The 23,046-nt window shown below is 40.3% G+C and overlaps 1 protein-coding gene across 1 annotated transcript in view; it reads right to left on the bottom strand.

Annotated features, from left to right (window-relative positions):
- Positions 1-23,046, bottom strand: part of EPB41L4B (erythrocyte membrane protein band 4.1 like 4B) — a gene marked incomplete at both ends in the record, with an annotated part of 85,887 nt that overhangs the window by 21,964 nt on the left and 40,877 nt on the right. The window contains one exon of the mRNA XM_079533559.1: positions 12,499-12,603. Within this exon, the coding sequence (XP_079389685.1) occupies positions 12,499-12,603 (105 nt within the window). The remainder of the gene's footprint in view (positions 1-12,498; positions 12,604-23,046) is intronic.

Raw genomic sequence — 23,046 nt, 5'->3', positions numbered from 1 at the left:
ACACTTCTTAATGAACCAGAAGAAAACCTCCAAACACTCAGTTGAAGATCGTGTGGCATTCTAGCTACAGCCAAAAAAGTTTGAACTTGATTACCTGCTGCTTGTTGACTTCTGAACCTGGAAGTGAAAAGGGTCAAGTAGGAAGTGAATGAAAATGGAGGGAACTTCTATTCTCTCAGAACCTAATGACTATGCCTCTGCCTAAGCAACTGCTCTGGCTAAAGAACTGCACATTATTTCAGGATGCAAACCCAAAGAGTCATAACTTTGGATGTCACAGTGTACATTTCAACAGTACAATGATACATATCCAGACTAAACTCAAAAGCATCAGTGCAGAACAAGGAAAAGGAAAAAGTTTCGTAGGTTTAAGACTATTTTACAACAGAAAGATAGCTTCTAAGCTACTTTGCCCACAGTAAAGGAAAACAGCCACAAAAACAAAAGCCTGTCAGGCTGCAGGCAAACAAGATTCTGTGACTCTTCATTTTGATGGGTAAACTAGAACTTCAATTGCTGGATTAGCCTCCTTTTATTCCTAATTAATCTCAGTATAATTCTTTTTTGTTTGTTTGTTTTTCCTATTGTCAAATGAATAATGTTTCCTGTTGCATTAATTAATGTAAAACAGCAGTCACTGGTGGGGATTAACAGGTTGAATTTTTAAGAAAGCATTTGAAATTTGTGTCAGGCAACCACAGAAATGAAAGATAAATACCATCCGGTTTCACATTAAAACAAAACAAAAATTTTAAAAACCCTGTTTAAAACAAACAAACAAAACACTGTCTATTAAAAAAGTGGAAGCACAGACTTAGCATGTTATCCTGTTAATCACACACTTCATCTAACTGAAGATGAAAAATACCTTCACACTTCTTCAGTGGTAGCAATCAATATTGTTTCTCAAAATCTGGTTGTCATAAAGGAAGGCAAAGATGTATTTGTGTCAAGATATAGCAGATAATCTGTAGTTACTGAAGCAGTCTGCATGAGGACCACAATGACTGCTAAACGGTGACTAGAAGGGGGGATACCACAAGTTGACACAAACCCATCACACACCTGTGCTTTCCAAATTCCACTGGCTCCCCACTTGCTTCATAAAAGAATGAAAAGTCCTGGTGTTGATCTATACAGCCCTCAAAGGTGACCTGTAAAGGAAAAAAATTGGGTTTGACCCTTTTTTTTTTTTTGGCTAGCTTGCTTTGCTAGATTAAAATGCATGAAGAACATCTTAAATAGACTGCTTTTCCTTATTTATATACTTTCAGAAGCAGAAAGCTCATTCTCATTGGAAGTCTTATTTGCTGTGTAAAAGTATTGCTTAAATGCTTTCTCAAGCAATTATTGAAGGAATAGCAGTGGAGAAGAATCCAAAGCAGTGTTAAATGCTCAACTTCAGAAAAGAAGGCATTCTATATAAAAACTGGCAACTTTTAAATCAGAATTTAATTACCCTTCCCACATCTTTCTGCCATCTGATTTCCGAGGCCCCTAAAATCTATTTGTCTGCCATTAGCCATGTAGCTTTCTAAAGCAGAGCAGATAAAATCCTAACATACAGAAGGAAGGAATCATCCGCCTCCCTAAAACAACAAAAACAGGGGGAATAAAAAAGTGGAAAAAAAAAGTCCAATGAAAACCCTACCCAATTAACCATAGTTTTGGGCTTTGTCTATACATCATTAGCATAAAAAGTAACAGAAGAGAATTAACTGTTTTTTCTTCTCAAGGTCACCTTTTAAATATTGTAGTAGTGACAGAAACGGACCAGAACCGAAGCTGCACAGAGAACCAAGGACTACTCAAGCACGTTAGTTAGAAATATTGCCTGCTCCCAAGAGTTTCAAGCTCTTTCTTTTCAATGAAAAGATTGTTCTTTATAAATCCATATGAACTTCTCTGACCCATCCTAGAAAGTTGTGTTGAAATTGAAAATGTAGACAGAGCAAAACAGTTTTCAAATAAATTGCTGAAGTACAACTTTTTGAACTTTTTGAATACAAGATTTAATGAACAGTATGGTCAACAAAGCTTAATGTATTTACTAGTAATTGACGTGATGTGGCTGAATGCACCTCAATAGGGCTATTGATGAATCCTAATCACAGAGCTGCTAAGCAGGCAGTGTACACTTTTACAGTCAGGGACCTCAAGCGGCTAAAGAAATTATTTTAATGAGGATTCTATGAGATCAAAACAGATAATTACAGCAGCAAGTGCCCACAGTGGGTGTGCATGCAACATTGGGATTGACTGAGGAACAGCTCTGTAGAAAAAGCCCTGTGGCTGTAAGAGGAAAAGCAACAAATGGTGGTGCATGATAGAGAAGAGAAGGCCCTGAAAGAGAAGTCTGAAGCTGCTAATGATTCTTCCAACCAGACAGGAGAGCTTTTCCTGCAAATGAGGAGCTGAGATACCGGAAAAGTGGTGTGATTCATTCTTGAATTTAAAGAAGAGATCAAGGGGCAGCTCATACTGATCTTTCTCTAACACCCCACGTTTCCAGGCTGCAAGGACTCCAGTTGCCTCCCAACAGACTCTCTGTATAGCCAGCAACACAGCCTAGGGGAGGCTGGGTCTTCTCCTTTTCTCCCTGGGGGCTCAGGATACAAGACATGGCACTTGCATACTCCTAGGGCAGGGGTAGGTGTTGGGGACAGTAAGGAAGGGCTCACACAGCACTTGACCATAATCAGTGCCTTTACTGACAACTGGGAAACTTTGTGCAGGCCGGCCATGCCTTCCTTTCTCTCCTGTGGGACATGTGGAAGCTTTGTCCCCCCTCAGCTCCTGTTGAGTACAGGGAGCTACACCACTTGACGAGGAGCCATGACAGTGGAGGGGGAAGAGAGGGGAGGTGGTGGGCAGTGGTGGATTGCTCTGAACCTCTACAAATATTTTTCCTACTATCTTGAGGCACAGGAACCCCAGATATGGGATTAGGAGGGAGATGGAAAAAAAGGGTAGAGAAAGAGGTGGAGGGCAGTCCTTGTGCTCAGTAGACAGCCTTTTTCTTTAGCAAGTCAAACAGCACAGAGGATCCATCCTAAGTAAAGGGCCCTCAACCTTTCTGACCACGTTCCTCTTCCACAAAGGGCAACTTCCAAGCCATTCAACACTGCATTCATCACCACAGTGGCCATCACAGAGGTTTCCTATGCCAGAGTAGTTACCCAGCCTTTGTTCTGGGCCCTAAAAAACACCCCTGTGTCTGGCCCACCACTCACTGAGCTTCCAGACCTCTTGTAATCACTAGCCATGGTTGGAACGAAGAAGACCTGGAGCAACTGCTGCACACCTGTATATGCAAAAAGAGAACTGGTTCTCAGAACCACTGAGGCAGAAGGGGCCTGCAAAGTAGAAGAGTGCCTGTACAATGGCCTGCATAGTGCCCACTGTTGTGGAACACATGGAGGTGGATCCATCTCATGATGAAGAACCAGTGGAAGTGGATCCACCTTTAGCCCAGTTGATCCAGAACACCATCTTGCAAGGGCTCCCCGTAGTGCAGTCACAGCAACATCAAAGGTCCAGGTGCCCAGCACCATGCCACCTACACAGCCTCCACAAATCAGCAAATTAGCTGAGAGGCCATCCATTGACATCAAGCATGTTTGTGTGCAGGAGAGCCTCCTCTCCCATCTCTGCCCCCTCTGGAGATGTCTTCTCTTTTCTGCATTTATTCCCAAGAAATCTGGCAAAGGTATACTTGGCTTCCTTTTGGCTGCTGCACTGTGGTGACAAGAGGCTCCCTCAGTGGGCCAGCATAGGCCTTGGGTTCTGGATGTGAGGGTCTCTCAGACTGAAGAAGAATATATTGCAGGTGCTGGCAGATGAAGATAGACACTCCATGATGGTGCACAAGGAACAACAGCAGATTAGTCAAAGAAGTAGAAGAGTGCTGCTGCTTTGGAGATGCAGAAGACTTCAGGTCTGCCAGGAAGTGCTGGAGATCAGCGTTAAGGTCCATTCAGATGCTTCATTAGGAGATCTTCCCAAGACAGGACAATGAATAGCAATAATAATAAATGCAGATCAATAAAAGCTTTCCTTTCTTATTTGGCACTTTTGTAACTATATCTGGACTCCTCCATCCCCTTGTCTCCCCAGCACAGGAAAGATCCTGATCTATGTAGTGTTGACCCCACTCCGGGTATTCAAGATAGTGTACATAGCATCCAATGGTGGACAGGAGGGTTTGCATTAAGGAAAGAAGGCTACAGCTGTCTACTGGGAAGGTGTAGAAGAGGGGAAGCCTGAGTCTTCTTGGGGATGTTCCTTGGCAGAAGGACAAGCAGCACCATGCCCACATTTGCAGATGAATACATTAAAGCTAATTAAAGGAAAAGGTTATCCGTAACAAGGGTGATTTTACAGAAGAGTTGTCCAGAGAGGCTGTGGAATCTCTGTCTTCAGAGGTATCTGAAACATGGCTAGATGTTTCCACTGCCACCTTTTCCTTCATGTGATCTTCTGGCAGATGTTGTTCCTCAATTTCCCATATAACGAAGAGAGTGTTATATCAGCTGGTTTGCTTTTGGATCCTCTTTATTTGCCTGTGCTGGATATGTTCCAAATGCTTGCCTTTTTCAAGTGCTCAGGATTGTTCACTGAGCATCATGACTGCTCCAAGATGACAGACAGCAGCCCTTACGATGAATTCCACCAAATCCCTTGGCACCCTTCAATATACCCCTTTTTCATTGCTTGCACTTGCATATGCCTGGTTGACTTATGTGCTCCATAACTGCATCTTCTGCTCCTACAGGCAATGCTTCATACCACACACTGCTAGTAAGCTTGACAGTGGGAGACTTGAGAGAACACCTCAGAGCTGGAAACGGAGAGAGAGCACTATTCTGTAGTTAATAGGCCTAGTTTCCTCTTCCTAATATCCTTTGCCACCTGATGTGTGCTGTTTCAGTACAAATATGGTCTTTGTTCCTACAAAAGAAATCTAGGAGTGGAAGAAGAGTTATTTATATCTCATTGTACTACAATTCCCAATTTCACTGAATACAGCTGAAGTACAAAAACAAAAAATCTATAAGAGTTATTTTGCCATGAGATCTCCTATTGGTATGGGAAAATAGTTTAAGATTTTTCTAGGCTATTGTTTAATGAGTACTGAAATTGCCCTTACTTATCCCTCCTCCTAACATTCCCAGTTTGTTTGGTAAACTTGTGAACTGGCAGGGGAATTATTTCTCTGACAGAGGTTTTTCTTTGTTTTTGTTTTAAACTTATATACTTGCAAGGTTCCATAAATGGTAAAGGCACACGAGACTTTTCTGTACTATTATGTTCTCTATGGAAAAATCTTGAATTAATTGAGTTAAAGGAATTAGTCATGGTCTAATAAGTGTAGATTATGATACCGGATGAAAACAATCTGCCATGTTTCTGGACCATGAATACCACAGAGGCAACTTTCCTCTGAATTAAAAAACAAAAACGGTGCAACAGCTGCTGTTAGTAATAATGTTACAGAGGTAAGATAAGCTAAGAAAATATTTAAGTACAAGCTATGTTTGGAAGGAAAAGGGTTTTTACTCCTGTGTTCTAAGAAAAATTCTTGCAGATGGCCAGAAAATTTTCTGTCTCTCCCAATGCAAGCTCCTAAAAATGTTACCACAGAGGGGATGACACTTGTATAGTTAATTCAAACTTGCTGCCAGTAATGTTACTTTTTTCTCCACTTAGTTCACTTCTGCGAAGTCCTTAGAAATAGTCCGTAGTACCTCAGTAATCTGCAATACCAGTCTGAAAAAGTGCTCTACTATATCACCGTCAGAAAAACTCACAAATCTAATGATTATGTTTATCTCAAAGGCAATACAGATGTCTACATTTCATGCCTGGCTAGAGCAGAAAAAATGTGATGCGATTACTTCCTGTTCCAGGAGTCTTGTTTTCTAAGCACAGCATGTTGAGACTCAGATGCAGAGCAAATATTTTCTCAGGGCTTTTCTAAAGTCAGAAGAAGGCATTTTCCTGGTCACTGAACTACAGGATGAGAACAAGTTTAAGTGTTGAAGGTGACTGTGGTTGTGCAAAACATTTTTCTTCTTTTCAGAACATATTGGTAACTTTCAGTTCAAATGAACTGCCAAATCAGTTAGATTAACAGCTACAGACTAACTTGTAATCCTTTAATAAGAAAAGGCTGCCATAGAGACCCTGTACATGCCATTTCAAAACACATTTAGGGTCACACTGTGTATGGATTACTTGAAGAGACATATTTTATGTACTGAAACTCAACAAAAATAATCTCACATGAATTTCAAAACATGCCACGGTAATATTTTAATTATCACAATGAATAGTGAGGCTGAAAGAACTGAAAAAGAAAAATCCCAAGCACAATATTATTTTTGGAATGTTGGAATTCAATATAACCAAGCAGTGGCATTCATAAAAACTTAAGAGTATCCTAGTCTGAGTCTGTACAGAGCCATCTCAGAAGTATCTTGATATAAGACATGGTTTATCTGCAATCCAGGTAAACTAACACGTGAATAATGGAGAGTCACAGGAGCACCCTCCAAGACCATTATCCTATCCTAATTCATACGTATATGATAATCAATCTGCTTTAGCCCAAGCAAGATTTGGCTTTGCAGACTTGAAGTAACAGAAGCAGAACATAAGTGAATGTCAAGACTGATAATCGCTATCACACAAAACAACTGCATGTGCAAGATTTTTCTTTTTGATGGTGAAATTTTCTGGGCCAGGAATAAAAAAAGAACCCCAAAGTTATATAAATACATTGTCCAGTGGAGCATGGTTTTCATTAGAGTTATAAAAATGAAGAAAGCTAATGCCACTCAAAATCAATTTCAGCAATAAAAACAAAATTGCCTTCAATTCTGAAGCCTGTCCCCAAACACTTCTTGCACCCTACAAAAATAAACTGAAACAATTTGTAACAAACAGACAACAAACCTGACTAAATCTGTGAGAGAAAACAAAGGAAACCACTTCAACTTCTGTTGCAGTCATACAAACAGCAAAATCTATTCAGTCCTCGACGGAACATTTGACTTCTATACACCTAATGAGAGGTAGAGAAGCATCACTAATAGGCAGTCACAACCACCTGCCTCTAGTGCATGGCTGCTTCTCAAGTCTATACTAGGAAATGGTGTCCAGCCCTTCTGAAATAGTGAAGGCTGCTGGAAAACTAAACATTGGAATTCTTAATGTTTCAGAGTCTGTCATAAAATGGTCACGGAGTGCAGTACAGGCTTGGACAGCTGCAGCTAGTAGTAGTTATTCTTTAGATGTTAAGCATTTCTGTGAAGTCAGCCAAGCTGCCTTTGAACAGTTACTGAGCTGGCATTCATATCACCATCACTATTAGTTGTCAGTGCACTGAGTATACGTGATATCGTTACCTGCACAGCTCTTGATACGCTCCAGCTGTGCTCTGTATTTGTTGCTCTGGGCTACAATCCATACACACACAGCTTGCAACAACCACAATCCCAAAGAGCTTATAATCCAGAGAAATAAGAGATTCAGGGAGGGGAAGCAGAGTCACAGATTAATTTGATGGTTTATTTAAGGGCACTTACTTAAGGGGAAATGAGATGTTTCTGCCAGAAGCGGAAAAGGAAATCTTTTGCGTTACTAAAGTATTTACCAGTCCCTTTCTCTCAATATCAATGTATCAAATGGTAAGGCTTTTCCCTATTTTCTTTTCCTGCTTAGCAAGCACTCATAGTTACAGTATTAGTCAGTGCATAGGGAAAAAGACTCCCAGATAACACAATATGAGGTTAATTGACTAGGTTTGAGTCGTTCTTTTTTCCACATCCCTCACACAATTAAGAAAAATAATAGTAGTACTATCAAAAGCAAGCAGCTGGATAAAAACTCCTGATTTGAATGACAATAAACCCTTAAAAGAAAATTCTGATATAGCAGGGCTCTGAGCCAATAGATACTGAAACATCCATGAATCTAGTTTTTAGTGTATGGAAAAAAGCTTTAGGATATTATTTTTTGTTGTCCTGATTACTTTACACGGCAGTGTTGGAAAACTATGTAGTAAAACATATATGATCCTGACCTTTTTAGAAACCGGGACAAGGGCACCTTCCATACAGATGAAGATTTCAATGTCCTGTCAGTGAGATTCCAATATATTGTTGATGGTTGTAGTGAATGATGGATGTTAAGGGCTACGTAGTTCTTGCTGTTTCACATTCCTTCTATTTTCTTACTTGGAATACTGCTTTCACAAAAACCACTCTTCTCCATTTTCTCCCACCACTATCTTCTCAGTTTTCATTGTAAATAAATCAAAACCCTATTCAGGAACTGGTCAATATTAAGAAGTCAGACAAAAATGCAGCTTATCAGGACAACTCACTACAGGAGTCCTGCCACTCATCTCTTTAGGAAACTCTGGCCCCTATCATAGCCACCAGCACCTGCTAGGCTGACCTTGCACAAAAGTCATGTTGTCCACTTCAAAAATCCAGCACTTCCCAATGTGCCCAATACATTCACTGCATGCGCACATACATCCAACATGGCACAGCTGTCTGCAGAGTGCAACATATGAAAGACAGGGAGCTGCTGGAGAGGGTCCAGAGGAGGGACATGAAGATGATCAGGGGACTGGAGCACCTCCCCTACAAAGACAGGCTGAGGGAGCTGGGCTTGTTCAGCCCGGAGAAAAGAAGCCTGCGGGGTGACCTCATGGCAGCCTTTCAGTACCTAAAGGGTTGTGGATGTCCCGTCCCTGGAGGTGTTCAAGGCCATATTGGATGGGGCCCTGGGCAGCCTGGTTTAGTATTAAATGTGGAAGTTGGTGGCCCTGCATGCGGCAAGGGGGTTGGAGATTCATGATACTTGAGATTCCTTCCAACTATGGCCATTCTGTGATTCTGTGGTATGTATCCAGCTGTGAAAGGCTATTTCACAAGGCCCTTCTTTAAGCTAGGGATAAGGAGCCTTTGTGACATTAGAGATAACATAAAGGAGTTAGATGTTCACTGAGACTTTTCTATTTTTATTAAAAAAGTATTAATGCTTTCGTTTCCATGCATTCCCAGATAATGTTTCACACCTGAAAGATTGCAGCAGCTCATTTGGAAATAAACAAAAAGCAAGTATGCATCAATTTTTTTCCTTCTCAACAACTCTATAAACATTCTCATGAACAGGAACAATCATGAAGTAAACAAAAAGAAATTTCAACCTATTCAACAATGGCAATCTTTTTGTTTGGAATTCATGTAAAACAAAGGAGACTGGGATGGCATTCCTTTTGCTATCACAGGACAGACAACTAGGACAAAGAATGCCACCACAGAAGGAGAGATCTGTATTCTGATAGAATATATTGCAGCTCACAAAAAGCAGCAAACCACAGGTTTTTATGATAATCTGGAGTAAGAGATAAAGAACGAACAAAAATGAGTAATCATTAGCTACCAACAATTTCAAATAAATGTCAGGAACCCCAAATAACCATGGAATGCTTCACACAGAACAGCTCCTCCCCCCCAACCCACTCCCACCCCCCCAGAAAGCAAACAAACTAAAAGCACAAACACTACTTCCTCATGGCAACTCAACTCATGGAGTGTAGTCTCACAAGATTTGACAATTGCAATCTCTAGCCTTGACAAACACTTTCAAGTCTTCCTGTTTTGCTGTAACACACACGTCCCACACGTGTAACCAAAAGCCCAAACTTTCAATTACCACTAAAACATTTCAGAGACCTCCTACATTTGACTGAGAATCATCCCGAGCACTGCTTCCCTGTGTAAGTTGTTGTTACAATTAGTTTAACAAGAAAGATAGGGAGAGCCTAGTAATAATCATTGTTCCTTTGACTCCTGTCTCCTTTTCTTCACTTTTCCTTTCTCTTCTTGCCCTTCCACAAACAGGAGCAACTGAAAAGCATACAGTGAGGTGGGATTGAAAACTGACTGATTGGCCAGTCGTGGAGGGTGGTGACCAACGATCTCACTTAAAAATAAGGATTTTCCATTACGTGAAGTTCTTCCACACACTATCAAAACAACACCTGTCTTCCCCTAGTATTTCTGCTTCTGGATGAAGTACCAGATAAATGAAATGCAACAATATGCAAAGTTCTGCTTTAGTATAAACCCATTAAAAGCTCTTTTGATTAAGTGATTCTCTACATCCTTCTATTCATAGATATCTTTAAACAATACATGATACGAGCTAATGCAAATTTCACTGGATAGTCTTAATAAGTATTTCCTGTCTTACTGCTAACATCTTGCTTTTTCCAACATTATGGCATTTTGGTTGTATCAAAGACTTTTATTTTTGTATTAAGAATGAACTGTTCAAACAATAAGCAGATAAGCTCTAATTATGATTTTCTTCTCCAAACCAGTTATCAACACTGCTTAGTCTGACTCTGGCAAAGTTACTAAGAAACGTACCGCACAGAAAAACTGTTAGCCTTGGAACACAGAAGTAATTGCCACTGCTCAAAGACTATTCTGTATTCTCTTATTTATAATAGCGGCTTAAAGATGTTTGACTTGCAAGAATACGTAATAAAAGGCAAAGGCTTAGAGCCTCAAGGAGTTTACGCGACTTTAATCTCTCAGTCCCGCAATTGCCACTGTGTGGCAGGGCTGGCACTACGCAGAGGCACAGGGAGGCTCTGCATTAATTGCTATGCAAATGAAATGAGCAGGTCGCAAGTTCAAAATAGACCATGAAAGGCATAGAATCTCTTTGCACACAGTGCTAGGGATGATAAAGGGATTCACGGCACAAAGTTTTAAGTTCTACTTTCTGCTCAGCTTCAGCCAGGCAGAACCCCAAAACAAATGAGAACTTCCAGCCTTGCACCTGTGGAGATGAAGTCTGCTTTTAATACCCACCCTGATCCAGCAAACTATAACCCTATATTACTATAACTACCAAAGCTCTCCAAACAGCACTTTTCATGCTCTCCAAAAGCTGTTCATAACCCCTGTCTCTCTGTAACTGCATATATCCTGATTTACTTTTACACTTTTGCCTCCACCCATACTACTAAGGAAAGGACCAGCATGCAAAGCTAAGGTCTAAGGTCTAAAACACAAGAACACAGACACATTTTGCTCTGAACGCCAGCGATACAGCTATTTATGAAAACTACATTTGCTCACATTTCTGCTTCATTCTCCTTACCACTCATGATGAAAAATCCTTCCTTTTTGCTAATGTTCATGAACATAAGCATTCTCCAGTTCCTAAACCAAGTCTTCTGGTTCTGGTCTGCCCTCTTTCTTGCTAGGAAAGGATATTCAGCTTTCCCTTTCTCCTTTCCTTCTTCTGAAACATTACTGAACTACTTGTAACTATTCTCAGCTACGAAGTTCCCAATTCAGAGCTTTGACAATCAACCACAATATCATTTCTTTTGCTTATAATGTGCAGGCACTGCTCTTTTAGCTGCATCCTAATGATCATCATCATAAAATGGTGTATGTTTCATGTAATATACGTTTTGTCATGAACACATATTAAACTATCAACATATTAACTTGCTTTTTCTTCCAAAAAGCACAGATCCCCTTTCTCAATATCATTATTATTAACAATATTTGGACAGACTTGCTATTTTTTACTTAAAGCCATTGGCTAACACACAGATCACAAAGCTGTTGGTAAAACACTGATCTGATCACACTGACTCTCAAGTTAGAGAATAAAGCTAAGAATTGTGAGATGACAACAGTTTCTCACAAGACATCACTATTTCTGCTACATTATTCAATTATATTGTTCCAACATCACAGAATATGTTTTTATTCTCTTGCATTACGGAAAAAATGTCTATAATGATGATTTAAAAGCACACACTTATTTTCCAGCTGCGTATACTCTTTATTCACAAATCAGGTTGTAGTCATACACAACAACTCCACACGTGAGTAGAGCAAACAGAAAAAAATTATAGCAATACAGTTTAGCCACAAGGTTTAAGTTCTTTAACCATATCTCTCTGCATGATAAATACTATACTTTCCACTCCCCCCATTCTCCCTTTCCTTCTTTTACCTGTAAATGCTAGAGGTCACTAAATAGGGGAGAGAAGGAAAATTCTTCTCTCTTATTGCAAATGAAACTAAATCTACAGAGCAACATAACCTGTGCCTGGAACACTAAGGATACAAGTAGTGCAAAATCCTCGCTTGTGGGAAATACAACCCATTTTTTAATACCATGAGACTACTAAACACAGCACATTTTCTTTTACCTGCAATTGCTGCATATTCATACTTAGCACAAAGAAGTCATGCACATGTCACAAAATGATGTCTTATTTTGAGAATTTAACTTTATTTGCAGGACCCAAACATGATACCAGTTGTTTCAGTAGTATAGTCCTTACCGCCTACACATCTGTCTGTGAAATAGCACTGATAACACGTTTATAACATACAGTGCAAACTTCTGTAGAACATAAAATTTAACTGAAGTTATACTTACTGTAACCTGGGAAGCGTCCATGAACTGTAAGCCAAAGTAATCAGTTTCCACAAGGTCCAAATGATACACAATCTGGTCAAATAACTCCTGTCCCTTTGCATGTTTCTGGAACAGAATAAAAAAAAAAAAAAAAAAAAAAAAAGGTGTTTTTTTTGTTTTGTTTTGTTTCACTTATATATCTCTATGTATGGGGGGATATTGCACATGGGCTTTGGTTTTTCATTTTTTGTTTTGTTTTGCTTTTCCAGATCCAAATAGGGGGAGTAAAGTTGCACATCAGGAATTAGCGTTTCACTAAGTGTTCTAAAGAATTAACATTTTAACATTTATTTCAATTTTCTTAAAGATTTTCTTCAAGAAATACAAGTGACACGCTCCATCTGCCTCTATTCCAACAGTGTAAGACTTGGTTCTCAAAGAAAACCTTCTAAGTTCACAGTAACTCAAAGCATAGGAGAGAAATGAAACCCTTATGTCCCTGTGAGCGTTCCAAGTCACAGAGCCAACATTTTCAATCTCTAGGATGCCAAATTCCACAGCAAATGCTTGCTTAACACACTGCCGGAGATCTGCCTGTTGTTATCACATATCAACTGCAGTTGTACAGTGTCACACAACACTACTTAAGCCACAAAATACATTCCGGACAGCTTGAATACTTAAAGAGCACCATGAGGAAAATTAGCAGTATTTGATAAGAATCTTTCGCTGAAGTTGCTAATTGTAATCACGCTTACAACCTTCAAGTGGAGCCAAGTAAGTAGCCCTAATTCTCATTTGGCATGACACTTGGAACACACAGGAATAGAAATTAAACCAACCCAAATCATAGGCTAAGCACCAGTTAGCTGACCTTAAAGCTGGGCTGCAATTTGCCCATGTAGTTGTGCAGAGGTTAAATCGAGAATTTAAGCACCCAGTGTTTCAGCAGGGAGCTTACAGGTGAGCAGGAAGAAGAGAGAAACAAACCAATTTTTCTGCAAACCATTTCATGTTACTGAGGACATCTGACACCACTATAAATCTCAAGCAGACAGAAGCTACAGCTGTAGTTCATACAGGAAAGGTACAGTATGCAGAAACCAGTTCTCTGCCTGCTATCCTATAACTCTGAGGAATTTATTTTTTTTTTTAATTTTGACTTTTAATGCTCTAGTTTATTAGGCATTCCCACTTCACCCAAAATACTAGCAGAATTCACCAACTTCAGCTGAAGGAGAGCTAAATAACTTGCCGTTCAATTTGGCTTTCTGTGCAGTATCAGCATTAATCATGATGTGAACTCCTGTCCAGTCATCCAAACTGTCTAAAAATCTATAACTAATTGCAGAAATAGCATTAGGAGTGGCGTTAAAATAAGCTGCACAAAAATTTAGACAAGTGTTGGACCATCAGATGATACTGCTTTGTTGTTTTAGAGTGGGGGAGCAAGAAATCAAGAACAGACAATCAAACTTCAACAAACTACTAAAAGCAGATGAGAAGATAATATTCTTAAAGCAGTACATCACAAAGAAATCACGAATTTCAGATGTCCAATAATAGCTGTGAACCAAAACAAAAATTCGCTAAAATTGTATCCAGAACATGTTTTCTCGCACATGGTAAATTCACTATTCGGTCAAAAAAAGCCAGGAGAAAGCACAGAAGAATTAAAAACGATTCTGCTCCAATGAGGGACAAGAAAACCCTCCGAAGCAATAAAAAAGGCAAGAAACAAGGAGCTCACACAACCAGGAAATACTGACTTGATGCCCTGCAATTACTCTATTCCCAGTTGCTTGCTTTACGACTTTAACTACCTACATGTTTATCTTCAAATGCCACACACTCAATAGAAACCAGAAAGCGCACACTTCACCTTCTGTACCCGAAGCATAGTTAATGTTCAACATATGTCACATGGAGAAGAGCCCTCCTCAGCACAGCTAGACTGTAAATGAAGTACCACATACAAGAACTGCTCCGAAAGTAATGTCTCCTATTTTCTTATGTTGGCCTGCAACATCAGAGGCAGATGTTAATAATACGGCAGTAGAGGTTAAACTTTCCCAACAATATCCCATCACCTGTTGTTGCTATGAAACAGGCAGCAGAGGGGCAGTCTGACATGGAAGTGCATGTGAAGCAAAGATGTTTCCAGTGACATTCACTGATGCTTGCTGAACGTTCAATGAGATCAACCAGAGGATGTGAATACAGTGAGGTGTTAGGTGTGCATCTCAGCAGTGGTGACAGTGGCAGTAGGTCAAAAACACATACCTGTTGGTGTTCACTATTGGAAAAGAGTGTTTTTTAGCTGAGAATTTATCAAACAGTGTTATGGTGCTCTTTGTATCTGTTCTAGCTTCCATGAAAATAAATAGGAAGCACTATTTTTGGAGCAATCTACATACATAGTTTACAGGAGGTTATAACATTTAACTTGCCACTAAATGAGCTCAGTAATTCATAACATGCAGATAACAAGGCCACTGCAGCCACCAAACTGCTGACAAGAAAAAAATAAAGGCTTTGAAATATTACATTCAGGAACAACAAAGGTAACTCTTCTCTACTAACAGTAAAGGATAACCTGTTCTCCTTCCTTCTGCCTTCCACACTGACTTACCACCAGTTAGACTGCAGATTGATAAATCGGTACCTGTGAAATGAATCAAATGGATGGTACTGACAAAATAGAAGTGGATTTTCTCTGGAGTTGCATAGGCCAACATGTATATCAGCAATGAGTCTTTTTTTCCTCCCTTTTTTCTAGATAACAGAAGCTAAAAAAAAACCAAACAAATGCTATCTCAATCAAAATATGGTATCAAGAATATGAAATCAATGTCAAACAAACTTTTCACTGGAGATACGATCAGCTGGAATTCAACAAATCACGCCTTCTCTACAGAGCTTCAATTTGTGAATTTTTTTGAAAATGTATGTTAAAAAAAGTACTTAGCCTAAAAATATTTTATAGCCTTCATTTGCTAGATAAATGGTTCAGAACTGTCAGAAGATCTGCATAGCCTATATCTCAATAGTGGCAAAAAGACAATGTACACAGACAGCTACTTAGAGTTATTACTTTGTTGTTATAAAAACTACTATAATTTGGAAAAATTATGTTATTAATGAAATTGCAAAAACATTTATTTATTTTTACAGCTAAATCACTGCCAGTTTCTGCTGGAGAGTTCCTAGGATCCCAAGAGAACCTGTGAGAGAACCATCAAACCACACAGACGAACACTGGAGCCCTCAAAATGTCAAACTTACAAACCCAATTACAACCACAGCACAAGGTGAAACTGAACTACCTCAGGACAGTCACTTGCATCCCTTTTTACCTCTTTGCCCTTGAGGAAGCACAGAGATTGAATTATGCTGCCAGTTGGGAAGCTCCATAATGGAGAGCATTACTGAGAGAGGAAAAAAAAAAAAAAAAAGAAAAGGGGAGGGGAGGGGGGAGAAATAGTTTCTTGCATCAGCCAGCCAGGTGAGCATCCACACCTGAAAGTTGCTTCAATTCTGTATCCTGGAAGCCCTCCTCAAATAACCTTCCCCTCATATTTTCCTCAGGATTATGAATCACAGGATCAAAAGAAAATTCTTAAGACTTAGTGCTGGGTCCTCTTCCAAGGGCTCACATTGGCATAAGACCCTTTGTAGGATCATAGGGACAGTTGCACAGCCCACAGTTAAAGTAAGTCTAAACTCTTAGTTGTCAAAGTCTCCCAGTCTCAGGGAACGTAAGGGAATTCTTGTCGGCTAAAACCTGACAAAACAAAGAAATTTCTCCAACCAGAATTCTTCCAGACTTGACCTGTGAATAGGTAAAAAGTTTTAATATGCTTTTGGTGGGCAAGAAGGAAAGGGCAAATTCATCAGCCAGGGACATTTTGCATCAACTGGTTTAGTTGAAACAGGCTGTTCAGTGTTGATTTTAGCTATGCCAGAACTATTTGAAAGTTTCTGCCAGAAAGCATTAAAAGGCTATACAGAAGCCAGAAAAATTCCCCAGTCTAGTGCAGATGCATTGCAAGAATGTCATTGATCAGTCTCACAGAGCACAGACAGCAAAGTTGGAAAGCTGAAGTGCTCTAAAAAAGATCAAATAGTAGTATGTAGCAACCAAGTGCTCGGCGTTGCACATATACTGACTGAGTTAATGAGAGAAAACTCATTCACATTGGAGTTGAGTCACAATGGAGAGTTCAGACTGCAGCATTACTAAAAAACCCAAATAATTCTCTGTTGTAGCACAAGTGAACGCTTATGGGAGGTGTTATGGCAATGGCTCCTGAAATGAAAAGCGAGGAGGACAAAACTGAAGGATGATGCTATTTCAGTTTGTTCCAGGGAAGAGTTCACAGCAGAAAACCCACAAACAGTTGCCCAGAGGGGGTTGTGGATGCTACCTCCTTGGAAGCTTTGAAGGCCAGGCTGGATGGTGCTTTGAGCAACCTGGTCTAGAGGGAGATGTCCTTGCCTATAGCAGGGGGGTTGAACTACATGATCTTAAAAGTCCCTTCGAACACAAACCATTCCAAGATTATATGGTTACAATCTAAGTATTAATAGACTTCAGAAATAGCTGAAGTGGTGCTTGGGAAAACAACTTGTCAAATATGGCAAAAGTACAAGAAATAGCTTGCGTGCTAAGAGAAAAAAAAAAAAGACCTGAAAAGTAAATAAACTGCTTCAAATAAAAATATCAAGGACAGTTAACTGTAATCTCTGCCAAACTGAACAGCAAGCAGTAGCAGAAGGGAATATGTAGGGCAGATTTAGTATTTTGCTACAGAAAGCAAAGTATTATGTACTCTGCAATGCATCTAATATTTTTGAAGAGTAGTCTGCTATGAGCTCATGGTCACAAATACCAAGTTTTAGCTTCTGGTAAGTTAGTAAAGGAGTATTTGTAACTAACAATTCCCTGCTCCGCAAGCGTTATATGGCTCTGTAGAAATCAACACCTCTCCTTGATGTATAAGGAGCCAGAACAGCTCTTTATGTTCTGCTTACTACTCTCACATGTGATTTGTTAACAACTCATTTTTCAATTCTAATCCTAAGGCTTTACCAGCTCTGCTGATTATAATGCTTAGGAATAGGAATTTGCTTTGTCTTCTAAAAGCCATTGGTGATGCTGTTTCCCAGTATTTTTAACACATTACAGGCAAAACATGCATAAAGCCATTTAGGTTTCTTATTAACCTTAAGTTAGACCCCACTACAAGAAGGACATGGAGCTAATGGATTGGGTCCAGAGGAGGGCCACAGAGACAATCAGAGGGCTGGAGCACATCCCCTACGAGGACAGTCTGAGAGTTGGGGCTCTTCAGCCTGGGGAAGAGAAGTCTCCAGGGGGACCTTATAGCAGCCTTCCAGTACCTGAAGGGGCTGACAGGAAAGCTGAGGAAGGACTTCCTATAAGGGCAGGTAGCGACAGAACAAGAGAAAAAAGCTGTAAATTGGCAGAGGGTAGATTTAGACTAGATATCAGGAAGAAATTATTTACTGTGAGGGTGGTGAGGTGCTGGAACAGGTTGCCCAGTGAGGTTGTTGGACGCTCCTTCCCTGGAAGCATTGAAGGCCAGGCTGGATGGGGCTTTGAGCAACCTGGTCTGCAGGGAGATGTCCTTACCTATAGAAGTGGGGTAGGAACTGGATGATCCTAAAGGTCCCTTCCAACCCAAACAATTCTGTGATTAAGTGTTCATTATCTCTCCATTAATTTGCTCTCTTCTCAATAGTCAAGCCCTCAGTTTTCCCAGGTACCACCCTCTGCACTCTTTTAGGTTAGTCACCTGGGGGCATGTGACAACAGTCAAGATACTGTTTGGACTGTGACTCCTGCAGGCACGTCAGAGCTAGCTCTCAACTAAAAAGAGCCACATACCTTACAGTAAAACTGCTGTAGTATCTTAGAGCTGCAGCCAAGTGAGCATTTGAGGCCATGGCTGGACTTACAAAAGCTGCACTAAACACCAGCACACTATGCCACCAAGGCAGCTTCAGTTTCTGACTGCCATCAGAGATGACACCCTGCATAGGGCATGCTGCTCTCTGCAAAGTAGCCATGACCTTGGTGTCTGCCCTACTCTTCTCCCAAGGGACCTACCTGAACAGATTCATAAAAATATGGAAAGAGCTGCACTTGTGTCTAAAATTATGCAAATACTGCTTTCTTTCAATACACAATAAATTCAGTGTTAAGACTAAAAGAAAAGTGTGTGATCTCATTTCCATGAGGCAAAGTAATTTGCTTGAGCTCCTTGAAGATGATAGGTTATTTTCTTACCAGTCAGCCACTGACTCAAGTTTTCAGTTCTAGCTCCAAGCTCCCCTTAAAATTTGCCACTCTTCAACTGACCATTAAGCCCCTCACTGTCATGCTAGTAACAGATGCACTGCTTCAGAGCCTGCTACTGCATGCTAATTATGTTTAAATATGGTACAGGCTACAGAAACAAACAGCATTCCTGAGTGCGCCCAGAAAAAAAAAACACAACTGATGATGCATGTGAAGTTTTACAGGTAGGAAAGCAAAATTGCTTCTAGCTGTTCTGAAGTGAAATTCCCTCCAGCTCCTAACAAATGACAAATACATACATGCACTACCAAAACTCCAACCCTTTATCATAAGAAAAAAATAAATTGCCTGGATGACATTTACTTATCATTACCTTGAACGCACAAACATTTTGCTCCTAATTGTATTTGTCAATGACCCAATCTGAAATTGCGATTTTGTGGGCAAAAAAAAAAAGAAGAAAAAAAAGTTGCTTATGAACAAATAACACCACCCAAGCCATTTCCTTTAGGTTATCAGGAAGGAACTTCAACTAAAGAGACAGCACACTACCATTTAAGAGCATTCATCCTGCTAGAAGATTAGCACATAACAGCGGAAGTGGGCTGAGTTTCTATGGCAGAGATGCCTATATGAACTCTCAGATATTAAGAAAAAATCCCTAACAGTTAGCATAGTAAATCTCACTACTGTTGCGCTCCAGTGTTCCTCAGCAGCACTCAAATGCACATCTCTCCACCAGTTACTGGTGAGAAGAGCTGATGTTCAATTCCTGCTAAAAATGATGGAAATATGGATTAACAACTACAATACACAAACTGCATCTCTCTTCTTTTTAAACAGCAAGGCTTCCAGGTAGGAAGGCTATGGAAGTGCCATAAAGGAAAAACTGAACAACAATTAAATAAACTGCCATAGAATCATAGAATTGCCCTGGTTGGAAAAGACCTTCGAGATCATCAAGTCCAATCGCAACCTGACCATGATTGATATGTAGCAAGGTATCACAAAAAACTAAGTGGCAGCAGAACTTCTGGTCACATCAAGACATTTTTGACCATGTTAAAATGGCATAGGCAGACAGGAGAGATTTGATGAAAGCTTTTAACCTGCTGTGCAACTGAAAATCAACCCTGAAATTTTAAAAAAAAAATTAAAAAAGTGAAAAACAAACCCAGCAAACTCAAAAAACAAAGATGGGAGAAAAAACAGTTTTTTCCAACTCCACAATAGGAATGAGGAAAGGATTTTGAATTATTCAAATACAAACTCAATTAGATGAATCAGAGATTGGAATGTCAGCACTGGAGAGAATCCACAGAAAAAAAGCAGAGAGGGAATTACCTTATGCACATAACAATCACGAGAGAGTCCAAGCCATGCCAAGATACCTGCTGGAAAGATGTCACACAGCAACACTTGAAACATAATACAGATTCAAGAAGGTCAGGAGAGGTCTGAAAGCCAATGATAGGGTTTCCCTTCCTTTTGCCAGATCACATATCCCTGCTTTCCAGTAATTTTATTTTCCAGTTCTCAAACACATCCCACCTCTCCCCTAAGTGGGCAAATACAACAGCAATTTGGTCAGCTTTATTAAATAGCCTGCCTGATGCTATCCTTTTTTTCCTGTGAAAGCTGTGTTTGTTTTCAGGATACGCATTTTCATCAGCCGGGTTTTAAAGCATAGCCATTCAAAAACTAGTTATAGCATACCTAGAGCCTCAGAAGTCCATGTTGCTGGTGAGAAGGAACATCAAACTCATGTCTCGAGACCTAATCTGGAAGGAATAACTTCACCATTTGCTCAGTTTTCCTTAGGGAAAATTGTGTATTCGGTGTAGTTGACAAATGTTTTAGTAGTCAGCACACCACATGGATGGCCTCTGTAGAGAGAGGTCAGGGACAGTCCTGTGCTAGACACAGTTGGATTGAGCTGTCTCTGAAGTGGACTCACTGCAGCCAGAACTAAGCCCATCAACCACACGCATGCTTCCTCTGGGAAAATGTATTTAAGAAAGAGCAGAACATGCCAGGTGTGGAGTGTGAGAGGAAAGAGAAACAGCAGAGGGAAAACCAGTGTCAAAGCAGGATACTATCCATTCACTGGAGCAAATATCCTGTGGCCCATGGAGGGCCTGTGCTGGAACAGATGGGTATTTCTGAGGGACTTCAGCCTGTGGAGAGGATGCACGCTGGAGAAGGGGAAAAGTGTGTAGAGGAAGGATTGGCAGAGGTTTTTGTACTGACCCCAAGCTTCCATCCCCATCCAAGGGGTGACTGGCTGGCTAGGTGCTCACATGTGGGCCAAGCTTAACCCACCAGACATAGAAAATCCTGTTGCAGGGCAGTTTTATAGTTCTGTCCAGTCATCTGAAGAGGTCATCTGAAGGGCATGCAGTCTGAAGAGCCTTAACTCTCTCCAAAAATCATATGACAAGCAAGCAGATACCGTAAGTGCAATTACTACTGGCAACCCCAATATCAGCACAGACTTTTTTTTATTGGACTCGGGTGAAGGTGAGAACTTCTGTTCATTGTCCCTATCACCTACCTATATGCACTACAAGCAACACATACCTCTTCAAAGAGAAAAGCACTGTCAACACTTAAAATGGGATCCTCAGGCAGTAGCTAAAATGCACAAGTGGCCATACAATGAAAAGGTAAAGCTGACTTTATGTTCTAGAAGTGACTATGGACTCCTGCTGGCCAGCCTATATCACTGCTATCTCAGATACAAGTAGATTTCCCCATCACATTTCTACATTCTGGGAGATACGAACGATTACTTGTTTGGAAAGAGATTTTCGCCCCTAGGCTGCCAGCTCCCTCTTCTGACCCACTTGAAATACTACAGACACATTGGGCTGAAGAAAACACCTGCAGAAACACCAAGTAACCAGAATGCAGAAAACAGATACTGATGCTGAAAGTTTCTTAAATGCATTTCTCCAATTGTGATACAGTTCTCTATTCTGGATCTCTGGAAGAAGAGATAGAGTGTGATTAAAGTTAAGCAACAGGTGTTCAAATGGCAGCCACTTCTAAGGAAATATAGCGTTAAACACAGTGTTACATTTTTCTTGTGTGAATTGCTTTTCACACTCCTGCACAAGTCGTGATGGTACACAGGAGCATTTCTGATGGAGCTAGCTAAGATTCTAGATAATGACTTTAAACTGCATTTGAGAAGTAACACAACACCAGTGTAAGCTAAGTTGACCTAGAAGAGAACAAGGACAAAGAGACAAGGGCTACCAGAAGAGATGAATCTCTGCTTTCTTATGCTAATAGCAGCACCAAAGTTTCAAAAGATATCTTTCTTTTCTTCTACATCAGCATTTGAATGTTCTATTAATAAAAGTGGTTTTTAACAAGATGCAATTGTACAAACAGTATTTTCCACACGGATGCATTTCCTGGCTTAATTCTTTCAGGCTTTGTTTCTATGTAGGACATTTAAAATAGTTTACTTTTAAGGCTCTACATGACAGATAACCTTCCTCCGGCATAGACACAGCTGAGATGACCAGGTTCCAATTCTTAGCCAAGAGGTCTGTCAGGAGAGCCATGCACCTTGATCTCTACTAAGGAAGTGACTACATGGGGAAGCTGCGTGAGTGCAACATCACTACTGATTTAGACTAACAGTGCTTTCAGTATTCTTCCAAACGCTCACAGTTTACACTGTACATCCTAGCATTAAGGTCTGTCACGTCAAGAGCTGTTTCTTGAGAGCTGGGTAATGGGGCAGTGAAGCAGCCACAAATCATAGAATGACTGGGGTTGGAAAGGATCTTTAAGATCTTCTAGTTCCAACATCATGACATGCACAGGGCAGTCACCCACCAGCTCAGGCTGCCCAAGGCCCCACCCAGCCTAGCCTTGAGCCCCCTCAGGGATGGGGCGTCCACAGCCTCTATGGGCAACTGTGGCAGTGCTGCACTGCCTTCTCAGTAAAAGACTTCCCACTAACCCCATCTAATCTAAATCTCTCCTCTTTTAGTTTTAAACAACTCCCCATTTCCTATCACTATCTGCCCATGTAAAAGTTTGATCACTCTCCTTTTCATCCCCGCCTTTAAGAATGGAAGGTCACAATGAGGTCTCCCTGGATGTCCCCCCTAATAAAATGAAGAGGCAGCATCAAAACAAATTGAAAATGGATATTAATGGATATTAAGTTATATGTACTGCTGAGCCTACCTCATGGGTTTTCATTTCTGTTTTGCAAATCTAAA

Source organism: Tetrao urogallus (assembly GCF_951394365.1).
Source record: "Tetrao urogallus genome assembly, chromosome: 3".
Classification (NCBI taxonomy): domain Eukaryota; kingdom Metazoa; phylum Chordata; class Aves; order Galliformes; family Phasianidae; genus Tetrao; species Tetrao urogallus.
Note: the sequence above shows the minus strand (reverse complement) of the source record. Positions and strands in the feature narration are given on the sequence as shown.